This window comes from Salvia miltiorrhiza, chromosome 3 (assembly GCF_028751815.1).
Source record: "Salvia miltiorrhiza cultivar Shanhuang (shh) chromosome 3, IMPLAD_Smil_shh, whole genome shotgun sequence".
NCBI classification, from domain to species: Eukaryota; Viridiplantae; Streptophyta; class Magnoliopsida; order Lamiales; family Lamiaceae; genus Salvia; species Salvia miltiorrhiza.
The window spans coordinates 58,517,913-58,536,488 of record NC_080389.1 but is presented as its reverse complement, the minus strand read 5'-3'; the positions used below and the strand labels follow the sequence as shown (position 1 = coordinate 58,536,488).

Genomic DNA, 18,576 nt, shown 5'->3' with positions numbered 1-18,576 from the left:
AAGCAAAAATATAAACAATTCTTTGAAGAAATAGAATGATGAATCCAGAATTATTAATTTGCTTCCGTTAATTTTACACGTTTGATGATAAAGACTCTGTGTTTTACGTTTCAGAAAATATTATGATTTAGGTTAGAATGATTGTAATAGGTGTAAGACGTGTGTTAAATAAAGATTTGATATATGGAAATAAAGATTTGATATATTAAACAAATCTACTAATTCAAAATTAAATTGAGCAATTACATACTTAACCTTTTTCCAACTAGGCGTGAATATGTCTAGATTAGATTAGACAAATCTCAAGCCATTAGATCAAACAATATTTAATGGACAAAATTTATCCATATTTTATACACTTAAAAATGTTTTTATTATAGCCCTCCCCTATATATATATAATTTAGATAATTACATATAATTTAAATTAAACTTTGGACCTTAAATTTGAATCCATTTTTAAAGCGTTTGTAAATTTTCTTTTTGAACTTTTTGCCCGAGCTGCTGAGCTAGCATAAAAATTGAAACTTAAAATTGACTGAAGATTTACGAAACTGATTTGATTGTTTGGGTGTATCCTCGTATCATGTCAATTTTATTGTTAAAAATCCTAAATTACAATTCAAATCATCTAAAAATTTTAATTTTTGTTGCGTCATCTCCCGACTCATTTTTCAACAACCTATAACCTCCAAGATAAAATTGATGACATGAGATGAGAATAAATTTCAGAAGTCCTCACTCAAATATGTATATAATTTTGCACGAGTAAATTAAATGGAGAAATATATAGTACACTAATCAACAATTTGGTAATGTTGCATTACATGATTTACCGATTGAAATAATAAAAGTTTAAAACATTGGATACCAAAACTACTATCTAATGAGCAAGACTCTCCTTGCTAGAGGTCGGTACAGATTTAATTAGTTTATTTAGTAACTAATATTGATCTCATTGATTCGAAGATAGATAAGAGGAAGAGTCAACGCTCAAACCATTCATTGCTGGCATTGATACTTCCACAGCAGATAAGTAAAGAAATCAAACAAAACATGGCAGTATTCAACCATGGATAATTTAACTCTCTCTCTCTCTCACACACACACACAAGCACTACAAACCAGAAACTACGCTTATCAAACATTTAAAAAATAGGGACAATCTCCAAGAAATTAGAATATTTGAGATAAGATCAATTTGACAGCCCACTTTTTTTATGCATTCCCTTCTAGTTATTGCTTTGAATTTTCTTTCTAGCTCATCTTGGACTTTACGACAATTTTTAATTCAGATTCATTCTCACCGATTCAATTATAATATATTATTTGAATATTAATATAAATCACAATTTGTCTGAATGCATAGCTGATAATGGGCAAGAGTATAAGCATCTCTATTAATAGTCTCCGATAACATGTGGACATGAAATTATATGTCAATATCTCAATTAGATATTCCATTATTGAAACCATAAATTCGAACAAATATTTCCCTTTCGATGTAGTTTCCAGGAACCACTTGCTCTATGTATATGAATAATTTTGAGTACTATTCAAAAGTATCTTTCCCTTTCAGTCTAATTTCCTTGAAGCACACTTGTCAAACTACTTGCTACTTACCACTCTACTCTCCACAATTAAATGAGGTTTTTCTGGGATTGCTTAAAGATAGAGTGACTATATTTAATGTCAAATTAAATATCTTAAGTTCAAAATTTTCGAATAGATCATTTAGGTCAAGCTTGTCACATATATCTAATTTTTCAAGTGTGAAATTTCCCTCATCATATAAAAAAGTGGCACGCATGACACAATTTCATGTTATATTTTTATTTTGCATCTAATTAATATTCTAATTATCAATATTACACAACACACGTATATTAATTAGATGGAGTATTATGTATAGTATCGGATGGCATTATAAATGGGCATAATTAAGTATGTATTGACGAAATTAAGTACTCCTTTGCCAAATCACATTCCACGTCCCACGAAGATTGAAAAATCACTTTTAATTTTATATACTTATAGAAAAACAAATTAAGTTTAGTTCCATATGCATGCAATATGACACTCCTAGTAAGCCTTATTTACTCATCCAAAATAAAAATATATTATAAGTTTCAAGTAATTAAACATGAGTATATTAAGGATAAAAAACTATTATTCATCTATAGAAAACATATATAGATAATAAATAAATCTAAAGATTCCTGAAATGAATAAAGTCTAAAATATAATATGAAAATGTATGTGAAGAAGATATCCCACCTAAATATACACCTTGTAGTCAACTGTTAATTAGTCTTCCTGCACATCGTACCCCCCCCCCCCTACCCCCTACCCCCTCACCCACCTACCCCCTCCCCATTTGCCCGGGTATACACATTATAAATGACCCCACTTGCTTCACACATAAATACGAACGAGACATGCAAATTTACAAACATAGTCTTTCTCTAAATTAAATGTTGTTTGTCTCCTAGTTAGCGGCGATGCTCAAATAGCTAGGGATATCTTCATCACTCATAAATTAAACCAATTACAACTACATTTCTCCCACCCTATTGTATATTAATCTAACTAACCATGGTGGCCGCAACCAACGAGTCGGGCACCGGCTCCTTCGCGGCCCAAGTGATCACGGGGCGATGGTTCATGGTATTCGCCACCACCCTGATCATGGCCGCGGCCGGGGCCACCTACATGTTCGGTCTGTATTCTCCAGAGATCAAAAAATCTCTGGGGTACGACCAGACCACCCTCAACCTCCTCTCCTTCTTCAAGGACTTCGGCTCCAATGTCGGGGTCCTGGCGGGGCTCATCAACGAGGTGACCCCGCCGTGGGTGGTCCTATCCATCGGCTCCGTCCTCAACCTCTTCGGCTACGTCATGATATGGCTAGCCGTCACCCGACGCATCGCCCGCCCCCAGGTCTGGCACATGTGCCTCTACATCTGCATCGGCGCCAACTCGCAGTCCTTCGCCAACACCGGCGCCCTCGTCACCGCCGTGAAGAACTTCCCCGAGTCCCGGGGGGCCGTCCTCGGCCTCCTCAAGGGGTTTGTCGGGCTGAGCGGCGCCATCATCACGCAGATCTACAACGCCGTGTACCACAACGACCCTCGCGCCCTCATCCTCCTCATCGGGTGGCTCCCCGCCGCCATCTCCTTCGTCTTCCTCCGCACCATCCGCATCATCAAGATCGTCCGCATCCCTCACGAGCTCAAGGTCTTCTACAAGTTCCTCTACGTCTCCCTCGGCCTCGCCGGATTCCTCATGATCCTCATCATCCTCCAGAAGCAGCTCAACTTCACGCGCACCGAATTCATCATCGGCGCCGCCACCGTCATCTGCTTGATCTTCCTCCCAATGGTCATCGTCATCAAGGAAGAACTCTACATCACCCAGAAGAAAAAGCTAGATTCAATATCCAACCCTCCTCATCAACAAGTCCAAATCGTCGCGGAGAAACCGCCGCCGCCGCCGCTGCCGGCGGCGGCGCCGCCGCAAAATGAAGAAATGTCATGCTGGAACCCTAAAAGCATGTTTCATCCACCGCCTCGAGGCGATGACTACACAATCCTTCAAGCTCTCTTCAGCTTGGACATGCTTATCCTATTTTTCGCGACGATCTGCGGCGTTGGCGGAACCCTAACCGCCATTGACAACCTGGGGCAAATTGGGGCTTCGCTAAATTATCCGAAAAAGAGTATTAGCACATTCGTATCGCTTGTAAGTATATGGAATTATCTTGGTAGAGTAGTTTCGGGGTTCGGATCGGAGCATTTCCTGAAAAAGTATAAAATCCCGCGGCCGTTGATTCTCACTCTAACCCTAGCGATTTCATGCATCGGGCATTTGCTGATCGCCTTCGACGTTCCAAACGGGATGTACGTGGCGTCGGTGATTATCGGATTCTGCTTCGGGGCGCAGTGGCCGCTGCTGTTCGCGATCATATCGGAGCTGTTCGGGCTCAAATACTACTCCACGCTTTACAATTTCGGGTCGGTGGCGAGCCCGATCGGGCTGTATTTGCTGAACGTGAAGCTGACGGGGCACTTGTATGATAAGGAGGCGCTGAAGCAGCTGCGGGCCAAGAACCTGACTCGGGTTGAGGGGGAGGAGTTGGATTGTAATGGGGCGGTGTGCTTTAAGTTGGCGTTTTTGGTCATTGCGGCGGCGACGGCGTTCGGCGCGGTGGTTTCGCTGCTTTTGGTGGTGAGGACGAGGAGGTTTTATAAGAGTGATATTTATAAGAAGTTCCGGGAGGAGGCGGAGGCGGCGGCCGCCGCCGAGGGGGAGATGGCGGTGATCCCCGCCGCCGGGAATGGGAACGGCCACGCGCAGAGTAGCGTTATTTCCAAGTAGTCTATGTGTGTGTGTGTGTGTGTTGTGTGCGTGTGACAGAGAAAGAGAGAGATATAGTTTGGTGTAATGATAGAGAAAGTATATAGAAATATAGGGTTGAGAAAGATTTCGAAAAGATTATTTGTTCGCCCAAAATGAAATTTGATTTTTGCACTTTCACTTTCTTTGTAATTAACTATGCATTTAGGCTCTCAAAAAAAAAAGACTATGCATTTAGTTCTTTTTTATAGTTTTTTTTTTTTGGTGATAATATAGAGCTTCAGTTATTGAACATAATATGGTCTGAGTCTTATATTATGGTTCTATCTTTTTCTTAAGAGTAGATATAACTATAAAATTCACCATTTGAACCTCTAGCCATGAAATGTGCAGCTTGGTCCTCCGTATTTATAAGTAAAATTAATAATTAATCCACAATTAAAAAATGAACTTCATCACCTGTCGAATTTGATGAAATCGAAATGATTTCAGATCGAACCAATCTGATATAAATTAGGGTTAATAGTGTTTTATATCTCGAACTTTCAGCGTTTTCCACAAAATATCCCGAACTTTCATTTTCTCCTAAAAAACCCTGAACTTTCAGATTTTTTCATAAAATGTCCCACTATACAAAATTCGGTGACAAACAAATGAATTATCTCGCCGAAAGAAATATTTTAGGGACCGCCATTGTTGGAAAACCATATTAGGAATCACCATTGTTAGAAAACGCCGAAAGTTTGATGTTTTTTTATCGTCATCATGAAATTTTGTATAGCGGAATATTTTATGAAAAAAATAAAAAGTTTGGGATTTTTCAAGAGAAAATGAAAGTTAGGGACATTTATGAAAAACGCTGAAAGTTCGGGACATAAAATACTATTAATCCTAAATTAATTAAGTTAAGATATATTGATTTGAAATTCCTACACTAAAAATCGTTGTAACCTAATCTATCTGCTTTAAATTGATCAGTCGGCCTCTGATAATTTGACAGCTATTGTCAGAAGTAATGAAAGATTGATCCGTACTTGAAAAGCGAGTGTTAGATTGGATGAGCAGTGCATTGAGTTGAGGTCCCGCTTTGAAAGTTGGGAATGAATAATTAATAAGTTTAATTCACAACTTGGTTCATTGACTAGGGAACACGCTCAACTCCAAATTTTGGAAAATATATCCACATGCACACTTACTTCTCTCTCTCATGTTAATTTTCGATTATTTTAATGTATAATAATTTAAACATGTAAATCAAGTGGGTGATGTTAAATGTCCCCTACAACAAGATGAATTTATAAAATTACAACTTATTTAATAATTTTGAGAACATGAGTGTGTCTGTCCACGTGCACATGTATGCCATCCCATATTGTTCGATATTTTTCAGCCTAATTAATTAGATATATTAGCACTTATACATTAATGAAAGAGTAAAATTTTGAAGTAGCCAAAATGAAGCATAAAACACAATTTATGGTCACACATTGAAAAAACACAAATTTTGATCATTTTTATTGATTTGGACGTTTTTACCCTTAATGAGGCGGACCGGGTAGGATCAGGCACGCGGGTCGCGTGCCGGGTCGGGGTAGGCAAGTGCCAAGATTTTACTTTGGTTTTATTTTGGATTTCCGTTGGCATTTATGACACTAGTGCCATAAGTGCCAACGGAAATCCAAAGTGCCATAAGTGCCAACGGAAATCCAAAATAAAACCAAGTAAAATAATCATTTTGGGCACTTATGCCACTAATAATGCCATAAGTGTCATACGTGCAGCACAAATACAGAAACAACAACATCATTTAAACCCTAAATGGAACATTTAAACCCTAAATGCATAATCTAAACCCTAAATGGAACATCTAAACCTCAAATGGATAATCTAAACCCTAAATGGAATATCTAAACCTTAGGGGGAAGTGTGCACTTATGGCACTTATGACACTAATAGTGCCATAAGTGCCATACGTGCAGCACACAGATCAGATCAGATCTGCCATGGCTGAAATCGAAGGAGGCGGAGATCAGATCTGCCGATGGAGGAGGTGGTGCAACGATCAGATCAGATCCACCGTCGCCGCCTCATCAGACCAGATCTGCCGCCGTCGCGCGCTGGAGAGAGAGAAAGAGAGATGAGAAAGATAGAGGAGAGAGCGGCAGCCGCTGGAGAGAGAGAGGGGGAGGATCTCCTCCACCACCGCCGCGAGAGCTCCGACGAATTCTCCAAGCTCGACGCTGCTGCCGCGCAGCCGCTGGAGAGAGAGAGAGAGGGAGATGAGAAAGAGAGAGGAGCCGCTGGAGAGAGAGAGAGAGAGATGAGAAAGAGAGAGGAGAGAGAGAGAATGGTAGAATAGTCATGACATACAAAAAATGGCCAAAATTTATGTTTTTTCAAATGGTGGACAAAATTTGATGTTGTATGTTGAATAGGGCCATTCGGCCCTATTGTTTCTTAAGTTAATGAAACAAGTACCAATACCTTTAAATAAAAAGATAAAAAACATCAATATTTATATGATTTGATCAAATGATCTACGTTCATGGGAGGTCGTCGGAAGATTTCACTATAGTTTGTTCTTTTGTCGTCGTATAATTGTAAAAAGAATGCAAAGTAAAAATAATATGTTTTTTTGTTCTACTTATTAAATTTTGTAATTTTAATATTGTAATTTGTAAGTATTTACTTTGAATTTAATAATAATACGAATTTTATTATAGTTGAGTGATATAATTTTATTTTATTTACAAATTAAATTAAATGACATGCAAAGTATATTCTCAAACTAAATATATATATAAAAAATATGAAAACCGCTAGTTCAGACCTTGAAATCGACAGCTCGGCCTGGAACTTGAACCGTCGATTTTGGGCCTAGCCTGGAATTGCTTAAATATTTTGATGGGTAGGTCATGATTCACCTCCTCGATGAATTATAAATCGCCAATTAAGGCCCGGAACCGACGGTTTTTAATCTATAGGGAACACGGTCTAAAATTATCCCATCTTACACTTGTATGGCCAGCCATCAATGAGGACTAAAATCTATTCCATTCTCACTAATTTGAGGTTGAACTTTAGGGGGGTGTATTCGTTGTGGATTTCCACAGACTTTAAAAAGTCCATGAAATTTAAATTCCATGGAATTCACATAGATTCCAGACGACTTTCAAAGAATTCGTGGTTGGATTTCACCCCGATTTTCACTGATTTTCGAAGACTTTACGGGATAATTTTGGAATTGAATTCCATGAAACCAGCGCCCGCGGAGAACCAGCGCCCGCTAGAAGAGACCCAGCGCCCGCGGAGTCCCAGCACCCGCTGGAAACCCAGCGACCGCTGAGTTCCAGCGAGCGCTCGCTGTTGGGTACGTTGAAGGCAGTAAGCTTGTGAGCTTCACTATGTAGGTACTTATTTTCCATTCATTTGCAGGGAATAAATTAACAGATGGTGGGGACTGGTTGAAAAATCATGGGGAATTGTACAGAACTACCCAAAAGTGCCACACTATCACGCAGAATTGTTGGTTTGTTTCAATACAAGTAGAACAACTAAAATCAGCAACAGAAGTATTGCATAACTATCAATGCATTCAGCTCGACTCGCAGACAAAATTGATCTTACAATTACTACTATTTCGTCACTTTGGTTAGCATAACATATTTACATTCATCATGAATCATTATCACCGAAGAAAAAGACAAAATGACATCAAAATTGAAAAATAGGGCAACGAAAAAGGCAACGTCGAATTCAACTATAAACGAAGATGAACAGGAATAATCGGAGAATAAAGTACCTTTAATCGGATGATGTACTCCTCCTCCTTCTCAACGAAGAAGGCATTAAACTTGTCGAGCTCATCCTCCAAAAGCTTGAGGAAATCCGCCTCCTCCTCCGTCATGGCATCCTCTTCTCGGCCGGTCTCCTCCATCCTCCGCCTCTTCTGAGGCCTCTCTTCCCCGGCGCCTGCTCCGGCCGGCGGATTCAACTCGATCAGCTTGAGCCGCTTCTTGAGCTCCTTGTACGACAAAAACTTGTCCCTCCACTCCGGCAACGTCTCCTCAATTTGGTTGCTCAAACTCTTCCCAAACTTCATCTTCCAAAATGAAAACAAATCAAGAATTTTCCAAAATGTGGGATTCCTCCGGCTATGTTCATGCAAGTATATATGTGGCGCGGTAATGTATAATGGTGTGATATTTTATGCGAAGACAAGGAAATAGGAAAATGGGGAAATGAGAAGGGCTGATATATGCAGGGCAACAAATTAACTAACAGAGCACCCAGCGCTCGTTGGACTCTCAACGATTGCTGAGTTCCAGCGCTCGCTGGCTTCTTGGCCACGGGCGCTGGAACTCAGCGCTCGCTTAAAATTTCATGGATTTCAATTCTCGTGGTTCTTGACCAGATTTCTTCGTGTGTATTTTTTGGATGAAATCCATGAAAGTCATTCTGAATTTTAAGTCAATGGAATAACGAATACACTTAGATTTGTATGGATTTTAAAAAGTCTTGAACGAATACACCCAGATTAATATGGACTTTTAAAAGTCTTGAACCAATACACCCAGATTTCTGCAGACTTTTAAAAGTCTTGAACGAATACACCCAGACTTTTAAAATCCATAGAAATTCATCAAATTCCACAACGAATACACCCCCCTTAGTCCCATCTCGGACTCGTATGGCAACACTGGAAAAGTTGTGTTTAATGTATCAGTCAATTGTTTCGACACGAGAAAGGGGCGTTAGGCTGATCGGAACTAGTTCTCGTCTCTTGTTGCATTACGGAGACGGAGATCCTTAAACTAAATACGTTGTCACTTTCATCTAATTTACAACTTGAAACTTGTAACCATTCACTTGCAACTTGCGCAGACTATGAATCATACGCTGCCAATGTTGATGTGAGAGACAGTCTCAATGTTTATCCCTACTTCTTTCTACTTCTCTGAATTTTACTGCATTTCCACTATGCATGTGTTATAATAGCCTCCTTTCTTTGTAATAGTTATGTATTTATAGTTTCATTAGTTCGTTTATAATTTTTATTCTCTTCTCGAAATCTGCATCTTGCACACTGTACGAACTCTCTTGAATTTGTTCCAATGTAGACAATGAGCAAGTGACATGCATCGTGCTCACCAATAGTCAAAATCATGTGTAAGCAATAATCTATACATGGGCAAACAAGATAACTATGCCAACGAGCATATCATATGCAAATGTTCACAGATCTCAATGTCCAATAGGCCAGGTAGATACCTCATACCAGTTCGGGTAGCATCGACTTAACTAAACACACACGACTATAGCACGACCTTGTACTAATACAATGTGGATGGAACGTCTTCAAGCCATGGGAGAGTGGATGCTAAACACACTCAAACTAGAATCGTTTTCAGACAGTAATAACAAAACTTTCTCTGGTTATATCTTGGAGCACAGTCCTCTAATAAATACATGTAATGGTAAAATCATTAGGAGGGGGACCAACGATAGCAAAGACCCTCAAAATCTATTATCAGGAACAACTAAAATTACAGACCATACCGTCTACCATCCAGTTCCACTTGCTATGCAATTAATGAACACTTGAAGTTCAGTGCTAGAGGACTCACCACGTGCATCAGGTGGTAACTTGATTTGACGACGTTTGGAGATTAAACCTTTTTGATGATTTGCACAACATCTTCATCTTCCAGTTCATGCTCCTGGTAGATAAAGCAGTCGGATATTAGTAAAGATATTGGCAAACTGTACTGATGAAGGAGAGACGGACATTTAAGAGTTCTATAGAACTTACCTTCCCGACCCTCTGGGGCTTGTGTTTCGCGCTTGAACCCCAAACCAATGCACTACAATTTAGTAAACAAACTCAGTCAGTATATATTTATAACCTGATATTGGAAAAGTTCGAGAATTTCAACACAAGAAAATTCCACATTGATGCTGATGTCCCCCACCCACCCCACCCTCTCTCTCTCCCCTGACACCCAAGGGAAAAAAAACTACATGCTGAAAATGATTAAGGATTCAAAGCCCCCTACTACAGAAAAACTGAACAATCAAGTCAATTTGTGCACAATTAATGGTGTGTTAGGCAGGGGGGCAATCAACTCTAGAGCACCCAGGTTGTTGAGAGTTCGAAACTTACTATTTATATTGCTTCAGCATGTCCTTGTGGATTATAATACAGAAGTCCTCCACTGTCATTTTCTTTGATGACAATATGACAGGATCATCATAGTCGGGATTCATCCCCTTGGGCTTTGTGTATATGCGAGTTAAATTGAGATACTCCCAGATTTTTTCTAAAAGGCCATCAAGGTTCCATTCCAAATGAGCACTGTAGCAATTCATTTGCACATCACATGAACATATGAAACAGAAACAAAAACAAAAAACCTAAGGAGTCTGGACAAAATGAGATTTATATTATTGTTAAATTAAGGTGGAACCCAAGATGAATTGAATAAGTACACCACCGACAAAAATTGGACGGGGAAGTACCTGATTGGGCAATAATGTGGAAGTTTGTCCAAAATCTCCAGCTCTTCAAGTGTAATCTGATCAATTTTGTTCACAACGTAAATGCAAGGCATGTATACCCTACTGCCCTCAATGACATCTATGAGGTCATCTGCTGTTGCATCATATCGGAGATTGATATCAGCATTGTGTATCCGATATTCTCCACAAATTGCTTTCACTGTGTCGATGTCAAGATTTGTGTTGTTAATTGTGGATGTAGGATTGATCCCACCCTTATCTTTCCTCCGGAAAGAGAGATTCGGTGGCTCCTTGTTTAATCTATTACCAGAGAACAGGAAACAAAAGTGTGTAGTTGTAAAGGGAAGGCAAAATAATATAAAAAATATTCATATACATTTATCAGCAACTAAAAACAAGTTGAGCATTCATTAAAAAGTTACTATAACATATATTCTACATCTTGCACAAGATAGCACAATATAAGCATACAAGTCACACACGTCTTGTGACTAGCATGCAATCAATAGATTATACAGTATGTTGTAGCAGGTTACAAGGTGGTAATAAACACCTCCATGAAAAATAGAGCAGGTCGATAATTCACATGTTACCTTATGCCAAATCCCTCAAGCTCCTTCTCTATTAGACGTTTATGAGTAATCGGTTTTATTGCATCCAAGACAATGAGGATGCAGTTACATGTCCGGGCAGTACTGATAACCTGATTTAAGAGACCAGATTCAATCATTAATGAAATAATAAGCATCAAGACCATGTCCATGAGTACATCATGTTGGTCAGCAAGGTGTTGAAAAAACAATAACAGGAACATGAATAACTGGTCAAACTCTATAATAGATTGGAATGCAATAGGCTTGAAAAAAAGAATATCTGAATGGCCTAAATAAGAGAACTATTAGCAATAGGGATCACATGAATAATGAAGCGCTAAGAAATTGTGTAGTGTTAATTTCTTGTGCTGTACTTTTAATTCAGATTCACATCATCACTCGGTGGTCTTCTTATTTCTCTAGCAGCATGAAGAATATCCCGGTATATTAGAAAGAAAGTGCAGGAACTCAGCTTACATAGCCAAAGCAGGATATTCTGAGCTAAAACGTTACTTAAGATACACTACAGTTTAAAAAAAGAATACTATGATGGAAGATTGGATATGATTAAGTTTGTCAGCATATCAGATGCCCAACTTCAAGGAATTGCATGAAAGCTCCACAAAAAGATAGTAATAAGCACCAAAAATCAAACTTCTCATGAGTGCCAGTTGAATATTACCTGCCTACCTCTACCCTTTCCATCCTTGGCACCCTCAATAATACCAGGAAGATCTAGGAGCTGTTGGAGGCATGAAAACAATAGATTAGAGTATTAGAAGATTTACATTCAGAGAGCTTTCTCAGGACATTCAAAGCAATTCTACAACAGCCAAAGCAGAGTAATTAGAGCAGAAATTTTTTATCTAATTTATACCCGTTCATGGAGTTTTGAATTGCATATATTTCTTATTATAAATTTATAATTGTCAAAGTGGTTGTTGACCTAATTGCAGGAAGAAAAAGGCAAGCACCAAGTGAATAAGAACTTACAATAAGAGATAATGTTTTATGCATCAGACTACAACACCGTGCCCTATCAAGGATCATAATTAAAGGCAGAGGACAAGTGGATACTGTTTATTCTTTTTTTATGACAACCAAACAAGAACATAAATTTCCACAAGTTTGATTTAATTTGAACCACACACACATACACACGACCAAAATTTGATCTTTAGACCCACACACATGTTTGTTCGTCTCTAGATATAACAGCTCAATGTTGAACAAGGTTTCATCTATTCTAGGAGAAGAAGTAGTGCTTATTAACAAGATAAGGTGTCTTGGCAATAGTAATGATGTAACCAAATACAATAAAAAAATTAATAACAAAAAAGAACATAGTCCCAAGAGCCAGGCCTTATTGACACCTCTACTTACAAATATTCAGTTCACTATCAAAGTTCCTTTACAGAGTGCAGAATATAACATTTGTGAACTATATGCAGAAAAATTAACTAGAGTGAAATCCTCATAAAAGCAACAGCATGCCCAAAGGCCAAGCAACATAGGTATTTTTACAAAAAACAAAATTCCATGTTCTCAGTTTACAAGATAACAAGAACCTTAGTTCTGGTGATGATAATACCTGAATTTTGGCTCCTCGGTATGTGATTACACCAGGAATGCAAGTTAAAGTAGTAAATTCATATGAAGCAACCTGCAATTCAAGAGAGAAAAATGGGTAAAGGAAACCCATTGGAGCTTTAGCAACTGAATCAAATCTGTTCTGTTTTGTTATTCCAGGTGTATTTCTTTTGATCAGACAAACATGCCTTATATATTGTTTCTGTACATCTTTATACTAAGGAAGATGTAATTCCAACTTTCTAGTATAGACATAATACCATTAGTAATGATTCATTAGCTACTAAGTCTACATCATCAAGTGGAATACAACAAAACCGTCATTAATTTACAGAAAGCGTGTTTGTTTCACAAATAATGTAAAGCAAGAAATCCAATAACAACATTCAAAAATTATGGACCTCTGAAAAAGTGCCAGTTAATTTGTTTAAAAGTGTTGATTTCCCAACTGAAGGGAAGCCCACAAGCCTAACTCTTGAATCACCACTTTTTGTTACATCAAAACCTTCTCCAGCACCACCACCTCCCTTTGAGGTTGGTGTGAGAATTTCCCGCCGAAGCTTTGCTAGTTTTGCCTAAAACAGATCAAGCATTCACAAAAAGCAATTAGCAAGTTCAAAATTAAACAAACACCGATGAAATGCCTGCAAAATACCAGGAGAGGGAGAACCAATAAATGTGTTGGTGCTTACCTTCAACAGGCCAAGATGATGAGCAGTAGCTTTGTTTTTCTGGGTTCTTGCCATCTGCAACAGGTTTTAAAAAAAAATCATTAACACTCCTAAACCACTGAGTATTTCTAGTGAATCAAATCTAATAAGCATGCACTAGAGGAATGATTCGAACTTCCCAACCACGAAGGCAAAACAATTAACAAATATTCTCAGGTAACCAATGCTCCAAGTATACATACACTACTGTACACCTTGCTGCATAGCATAATCGTTCAACTCCAAAACAAAAAGAAAAAAATCAATCAATCTCAAACAGTATTCACTCCAACTGCTACATGATTTTGTGAGAACAATAATCAACCAGTCAGCTAAAACACATAAGAAAATAAGAAATACTTTACATAAATTTTTCCGAACCATTCCGAACATAATCCATTTTGAACTTGGAGCACCAACTATTCTTTCTTTAAAAAAAAAAAAAAAATAAATAAATACTCGGAAGTTCCTTAAGACACCGAACTTCTTAGAACAAGCAATCAAGCAAAATCGACGATGAACACACAACAGTACTCCTAAATAACTTCTTGTGCACTAATTTTCCTAATCACCTCATCTTCGATGTCCTTGATTTTCTGCATAATTGTCGCCATTTTTGCTGAGAGCGATAACCTCTAAAAACGACGGCGTTAGATTGGGAGCGAGAATCCGTAACCGGTATTTCGCAGGAGCTCAAAGGGGGGAGAATGAACAAAATGTACATCAAATTTTACCCAAACAGGCCCTAAAAATGGAGAGAATTCTGGAAACTCGAATTGTTTATTGATGGGCCGGTCACGGGTCCAACTTGGATTTGGGTGTACTTTATGGGCCGTTAAATAAAAAGATCAAATGCTTCCCTATCAGGGCCAGCCCAATGTTTTAATTTTCATATTTTTCGAAGACAAATTTTCATCTTTTTATAAGTGCAAATGTGAAATGACGTTTGACTTGCGCTGCGAGAGATGAGGTTGGTGTCATGGTGCAAACTATTGGTTTCATCTTTTTTTTTTTTAACTGAAATTCATCTCAAAAGACTCAAATATTGTCTACTCTCTCACTCAGTATCGACTCTCTGTCTCTCTTGAAACGCACATGAGAAATTCCCAACAAATTTCTGTATAAATCGCGACAACTGGGATGAAATCCTGAAAAAATCGGAATGGTTTCAGCTAAGGGTAACGAGAAGGTAACTGATGCCGGGCGAAACGGCCGCGGCGGAGGCGACGATGACAAGACGAGGCGGAAACGGAAGATCCCCGGCGCGATTTGGTTTATCGATCATTCGGCGTACGAGGACGACGCCGAAGAGGATTCCAGCGATGATTCCAGCTACGATAGTGGTAATTGATTGTCGAGAAGAACCCCTTGAAAGATGAAATATGAATTTCTGTTACTTGGTTGTCTTTTCAGTGCTGCATTTGCTTGTTTTGCGTGTGGTTTTGCGTTCTCTAGTCGTATTGACGAAAATGTGGGTTTCTTAGTATAATTCCTTTTAGGGTTTTCGTGTTTCGTTTTATGTTTGGGTTGTGGGTGCATGCTCGATGAAATAAAGGTAATTCTGGGTAAAATTGTAAATTTGAAGTTCAAATTTTTACCTAAAGAGAAATGGATTTTAGCTTTTTTGAGTTGAAATGGATTTTTAGTTGTGTTGATATTGATGCATGTGAGTTTTCAATAACTTCCATTGCATTGTGAATGTGGTTCTAACATAACTGTTTGAAGATGAACGTGGCTCTGAGGTGAAAGTGAACAATGATCCTGGGAAAGAGAGATACAAACCTGGATCCAACATTGACAGCGTATGTGTGCCATCTGCCAAAGATCCAACAACACGGAAAACAACCAAGTTAGAATTGATTTTTATTTGCACTCTTTCATAATAAACAAAACCTCCGAAGAAATTGTGTCTAGTTTGTATGTACTGCACTAAGCTAATAACAATGGCATTTCCTAGCAGGTCTTCGTGGTCTGCTGCTCCTTTCTGTGAATTGGAGTATTTTATCTTTATTTTCAAATGTGTGTAATTTTGGCCATTGAATAATTGTATTGTTGTACATTTTACAGGTACCCGAGGAATCTGGTTATGGTGATGATGATCCTAACCCAAACTTTGTCATGGATTCTCAAGTTCTAACTCAAATTCTTAGTAAGAGGCCCACAACTCTTCAGTGGAATTTAAGTTGAAGATATTAAATTTTTTAAGCATGAAAAATCTAAGTGAGACATAGATGACAAGAAATGTCTGTTCGATATTTGAATTTCTCAAATACTTTACCTAACATCCCAATGTCAAATAAATGAAATAATAGAGTCAGCGCGAAATGCTTATGCATATTCACATCCTTCTCTTTTTGTTATCTCCTTTCCTCTTTTATTGTGTGTGTATATATGTTCTACTCTTCGAATGACACTAAGCTCTCTTTTTTCTTTTTATACCATCCAGGAATACCATGGCAGAATATGTCCAACCTCCGAGGCCAACCCGTGAAGGCTGCGATAAAGGGTGCTTCAGCTCCCTCTACAGCTGCAACAGATGCGGAACTCATCCGATCGGTTCCACCAACGATTATTCCCACTGTCTCCCAAACTCTTCCTCCCAAATGGAAATGAGTCGCCTCTAGGGAATCTGCTCCGAAGAAGAGTAGAACTGAGCCTTTCCCCCAGGAGACTCCGAAGGATGCTCCCAAGAAGGCCCCCTCTTCAAGGGAGGGAGTTTTATCAAAAGACAAAGCCCCTGTGTCCCAACCCGCTTTTGCCAAGGACAAGGCGGCCATCACCAAAGGCAAAACGACTTCTCCTGGGATCGCGGAGGAACTGTCCACAGAGGTCAAACCTCTGAGCACTCTTACAGGGAAAGAGTGCTTCCAATTTCTCTCATCTCTTGGTACTGCTGAGGAGCGGGAAACCCGGAGCAATGTCAAGACAGAGAGTCTTCGTGACAATCTGTCGAAGAGCTTAACCTATGTGAGTATATTCCTTATAAGGTCATCATTCCTCCATTACTTTCTTCTTGAGTAATTCACTACTAATTGCTTTCATTCTTGCAGACCTGCTTTCATTTTGCTGAGGTGGTGGAGAGATTGAATAATTTTGACAAGATAGAACAGGATCTCGAGGAGGCACGTAGGGCCTTGCAATCTCGAGACAGAGAGCTGGTCATCTCAACCAAGAGGTTAAGTGCAGCGGAGACGGAGCTGAGGAAAGAAGAGACTTTCCGCGCGGAAGTGGAAGCCTCCCTTAGAATGGAATTGGACAGAGTTAGGCGTAATCACATGGAGGAGCTGATGCGCTTGGAAGCCCACTACAAACAAAAACTTGCAAATGAGAGGGCAGCTTCTGTAGTAGCCGCCGAACAATCCTATTTCAATGGGGCCGGAAACCTCTGCCGTGATTATTTCTTTAGCAAACAAGGTCAGCTGTTTTTTCAGATCTTTCATGCTAAGATGTTGGGGGCTTACCATAAGTCTCCGGCATTCTTGAGACATCTGAAGCCAGCTATTGGCTTCTTGGCGGAGGATATCGGGAAGAATGTTGTGGCACAAGTGGGGGCCTCATCTGAACAAATAGCCAAATTAGACTTTCATGCGCTCATAGATGAAATCGATGAGACAGGTCTGATGGAATGTTTGGGTGTGGATAACAGCCTACCTGTGAATGATGAGTGGTGGGTGCGTGTTCTGGAGCAAGCTATGGATTTCTTCTTTGGAGATCCCAAAAGAGCCCAATAGACAATAGTGCAGTCGAGATGAACCATCCGCCACCCAAAGCTACCCCTCGAACATAACCTTCTTCTGCCCAGTATACTTCGATTTCTACGCCTCCCCCACGGGCCTCGGCTCCTACTAGTGGGGTGATTCTCCAAGAGTTCTGATAGTGGACAAGATTTCACCCTTTTGTAGTGTGACTCTTCTTTTGAACTGTGATGTATTTATGACTTAATGTTATGATTTAAGCTCATTTACCTTGCTTGTCCTAATTCCATCGTTGGGTAATTTTGTCTTCCTAAATCTTAATCTGTGTTACTGTTGAAGTATGTAATGTGTATCTGAGGGTGTGGCTGAGTTTCTAGATAACATTTGAATATGCAGCTGTGCAGAAAATCTTATGGGAGAGTTGTCTGTAGTTGGTTGTTCCTTATCATTAGAGCCTTTTTTTTAGCGAGCGTTCTCTTTGGTTGTAAATTTATTATGGAAATATGGAAGGATAAATAAAATTTTACTCTTTAAATCCTTCTTTTCTTTTTTCTCATTTTTCTGCGTATTTATTTATTGAAATAAATGAACGCGTTTTTGGGTGCACATTATCTTATTGAAATAAAATTCATTAAAATTTTGGTCCTATCTATCTCATCGTGACTCCATCATTCATAATGCTTACCTCAACAATGATAAGATTGTTCAGGTATTATTGCTTCCATGACACTTCCAATATAATTTGTTGCGGTGTATTTTCATCATTCATTGGCTGAGTAAGCAATTGGCATTTTCATATCCTTCATCAGTCATCGCCATGAAATGTGGATATCGAGCCCCCAAGAGTGATGTGAGATTGAAACTGGCATTGGCTGCGTGTATTCAACGATGGTAACACAATTCATATACTTCTGTTGCATGAAGCATGGAAATGCTGAAAACCGTACCACCCAAATTTTCTTACTTTATTATTTGTGTTTGTTTCGTTTGAACCTTTATTGTCAATACTTGTTTTATTGTATAAATATTTTACTATTATATACAAGCTTACTTTTACAAAATTGGATTTGCTAATTTTAATCCCTTTTATATTCGTAATAAGGGAAATGATGTA

The 18,576-nt window shown here is 38.9% G+C and overlaps 4 protein-coding genes across 7 annotated transcripts in view; 2 read left to right on the top strand and 2 right to left on the bottom strand.

Moving 5' to 3' along the window:
* LOC131014806 (uncharacterized) overlaps window positions 1–18,495 on the bottom strand; it is an 80,438-nt gene extending 61,943 nt beyond the window's left edge. Inside the window, exon 1 of the mRNA XM_057942899.1 lies at window positions 18,485–18,495. The gene's annotated coding sequence lies outside the window, so the exon portion shown is untranslated. The remainder of the gene's footprint in view (window positions 1–18,484) is intronic.
* Window positions 2,377–4,535, top strand: LOC131014800 (uncharacterized). The gene has a single exon (XM_057942888.1). It carries the CDS (start codon window positions 2,595–2,597, stop codon window positions 4,374–4,376), a length of 1,782 nt encoding a protein of 593 aa, XP_057798871.1. The 5' UTR covers window positions 2,377–2,594; the 3' UTR covers window positions 4,377–4,535.
* Window positions 9,538–14,606, bottom strand: LOC131014803 (developmentally-regulated G-protein 3). 3 transcript variants are annotated; one of them, XR_009098326.1, is made up of 11 exons: window positions 14,340–14,484; window positions 13,750–13,803; window positions 13,459–13,632; window positions 13,059–13,130; window positions 12,150–12,209; window positions 11,468–11,577; window positions 10,875–11,174; window positions 10,519–10,710; window positions 10,168–10,219; window positions 9,825–10,075; window positions 9,538–9,711 (listed from the first exon to the last, which is right to left on the bottom strand). XR_009098326.1 is itself a non-coding variant. In XM_057942892.1 (10 exons), exons 1-10 carry the CDS (start codon window positions 14,379–14,381, stop codon window positions 10,025–10,027), a joined length of 1,107 nt encoding a protein of 368 aa, XP_057798875.1. In that variant the 5' UTR covers window positions 14,382–14,606; the 3' UTR covers window positions 9,538–10,024. The 3 variants fall into 3 exon arrangements, 2 of the variants coding, with proteins under 2 accessions (XP_057798875.1, XP_057798874.1); XM_057942892.1 differs by having other exon boundaries at window positions 9,538–10,075; window positions 14,340–14,606; XM_057942891.1 differs by having other exon boundaries at window positions 9,538–10,219.
* LOC131014809 (uncharacterized) lies at window positions 14,738–17,746 on the top strand. Of its 2 annotated transcripts, none has more exons than XM_057942904.1 (3): window positions 14,738–15,110; window positions 15,835–15,916; window positions 16,214–17,746. In XM_057942904.1, the coding sequence occupies exons 1-3, from the start codon at window positions 14,964–14,966 to the stop codon at window positions 16,378–16,380; spliced, it is 396 nt and encodes a 131-aa protein (XP_057798887.1). In that variant the 5' UTR covers window positions 14,738–14,963; the 3' UTR covers window positions 16,381–17,746. The 2 variants fall into 2 exon arrangements, with proteins under 2 accessions (XP_057798887.1, XP_057798888.1); XM_057942905.1 differs by lacking the exon at window positions 14,738–15,110 and adding an exon at window positions 15,131–15,616 and having other exon boundaries at window positions 16,214–16,406.
* Window positions 18,496–18,576: the final 81 nt, after the last annotated feature.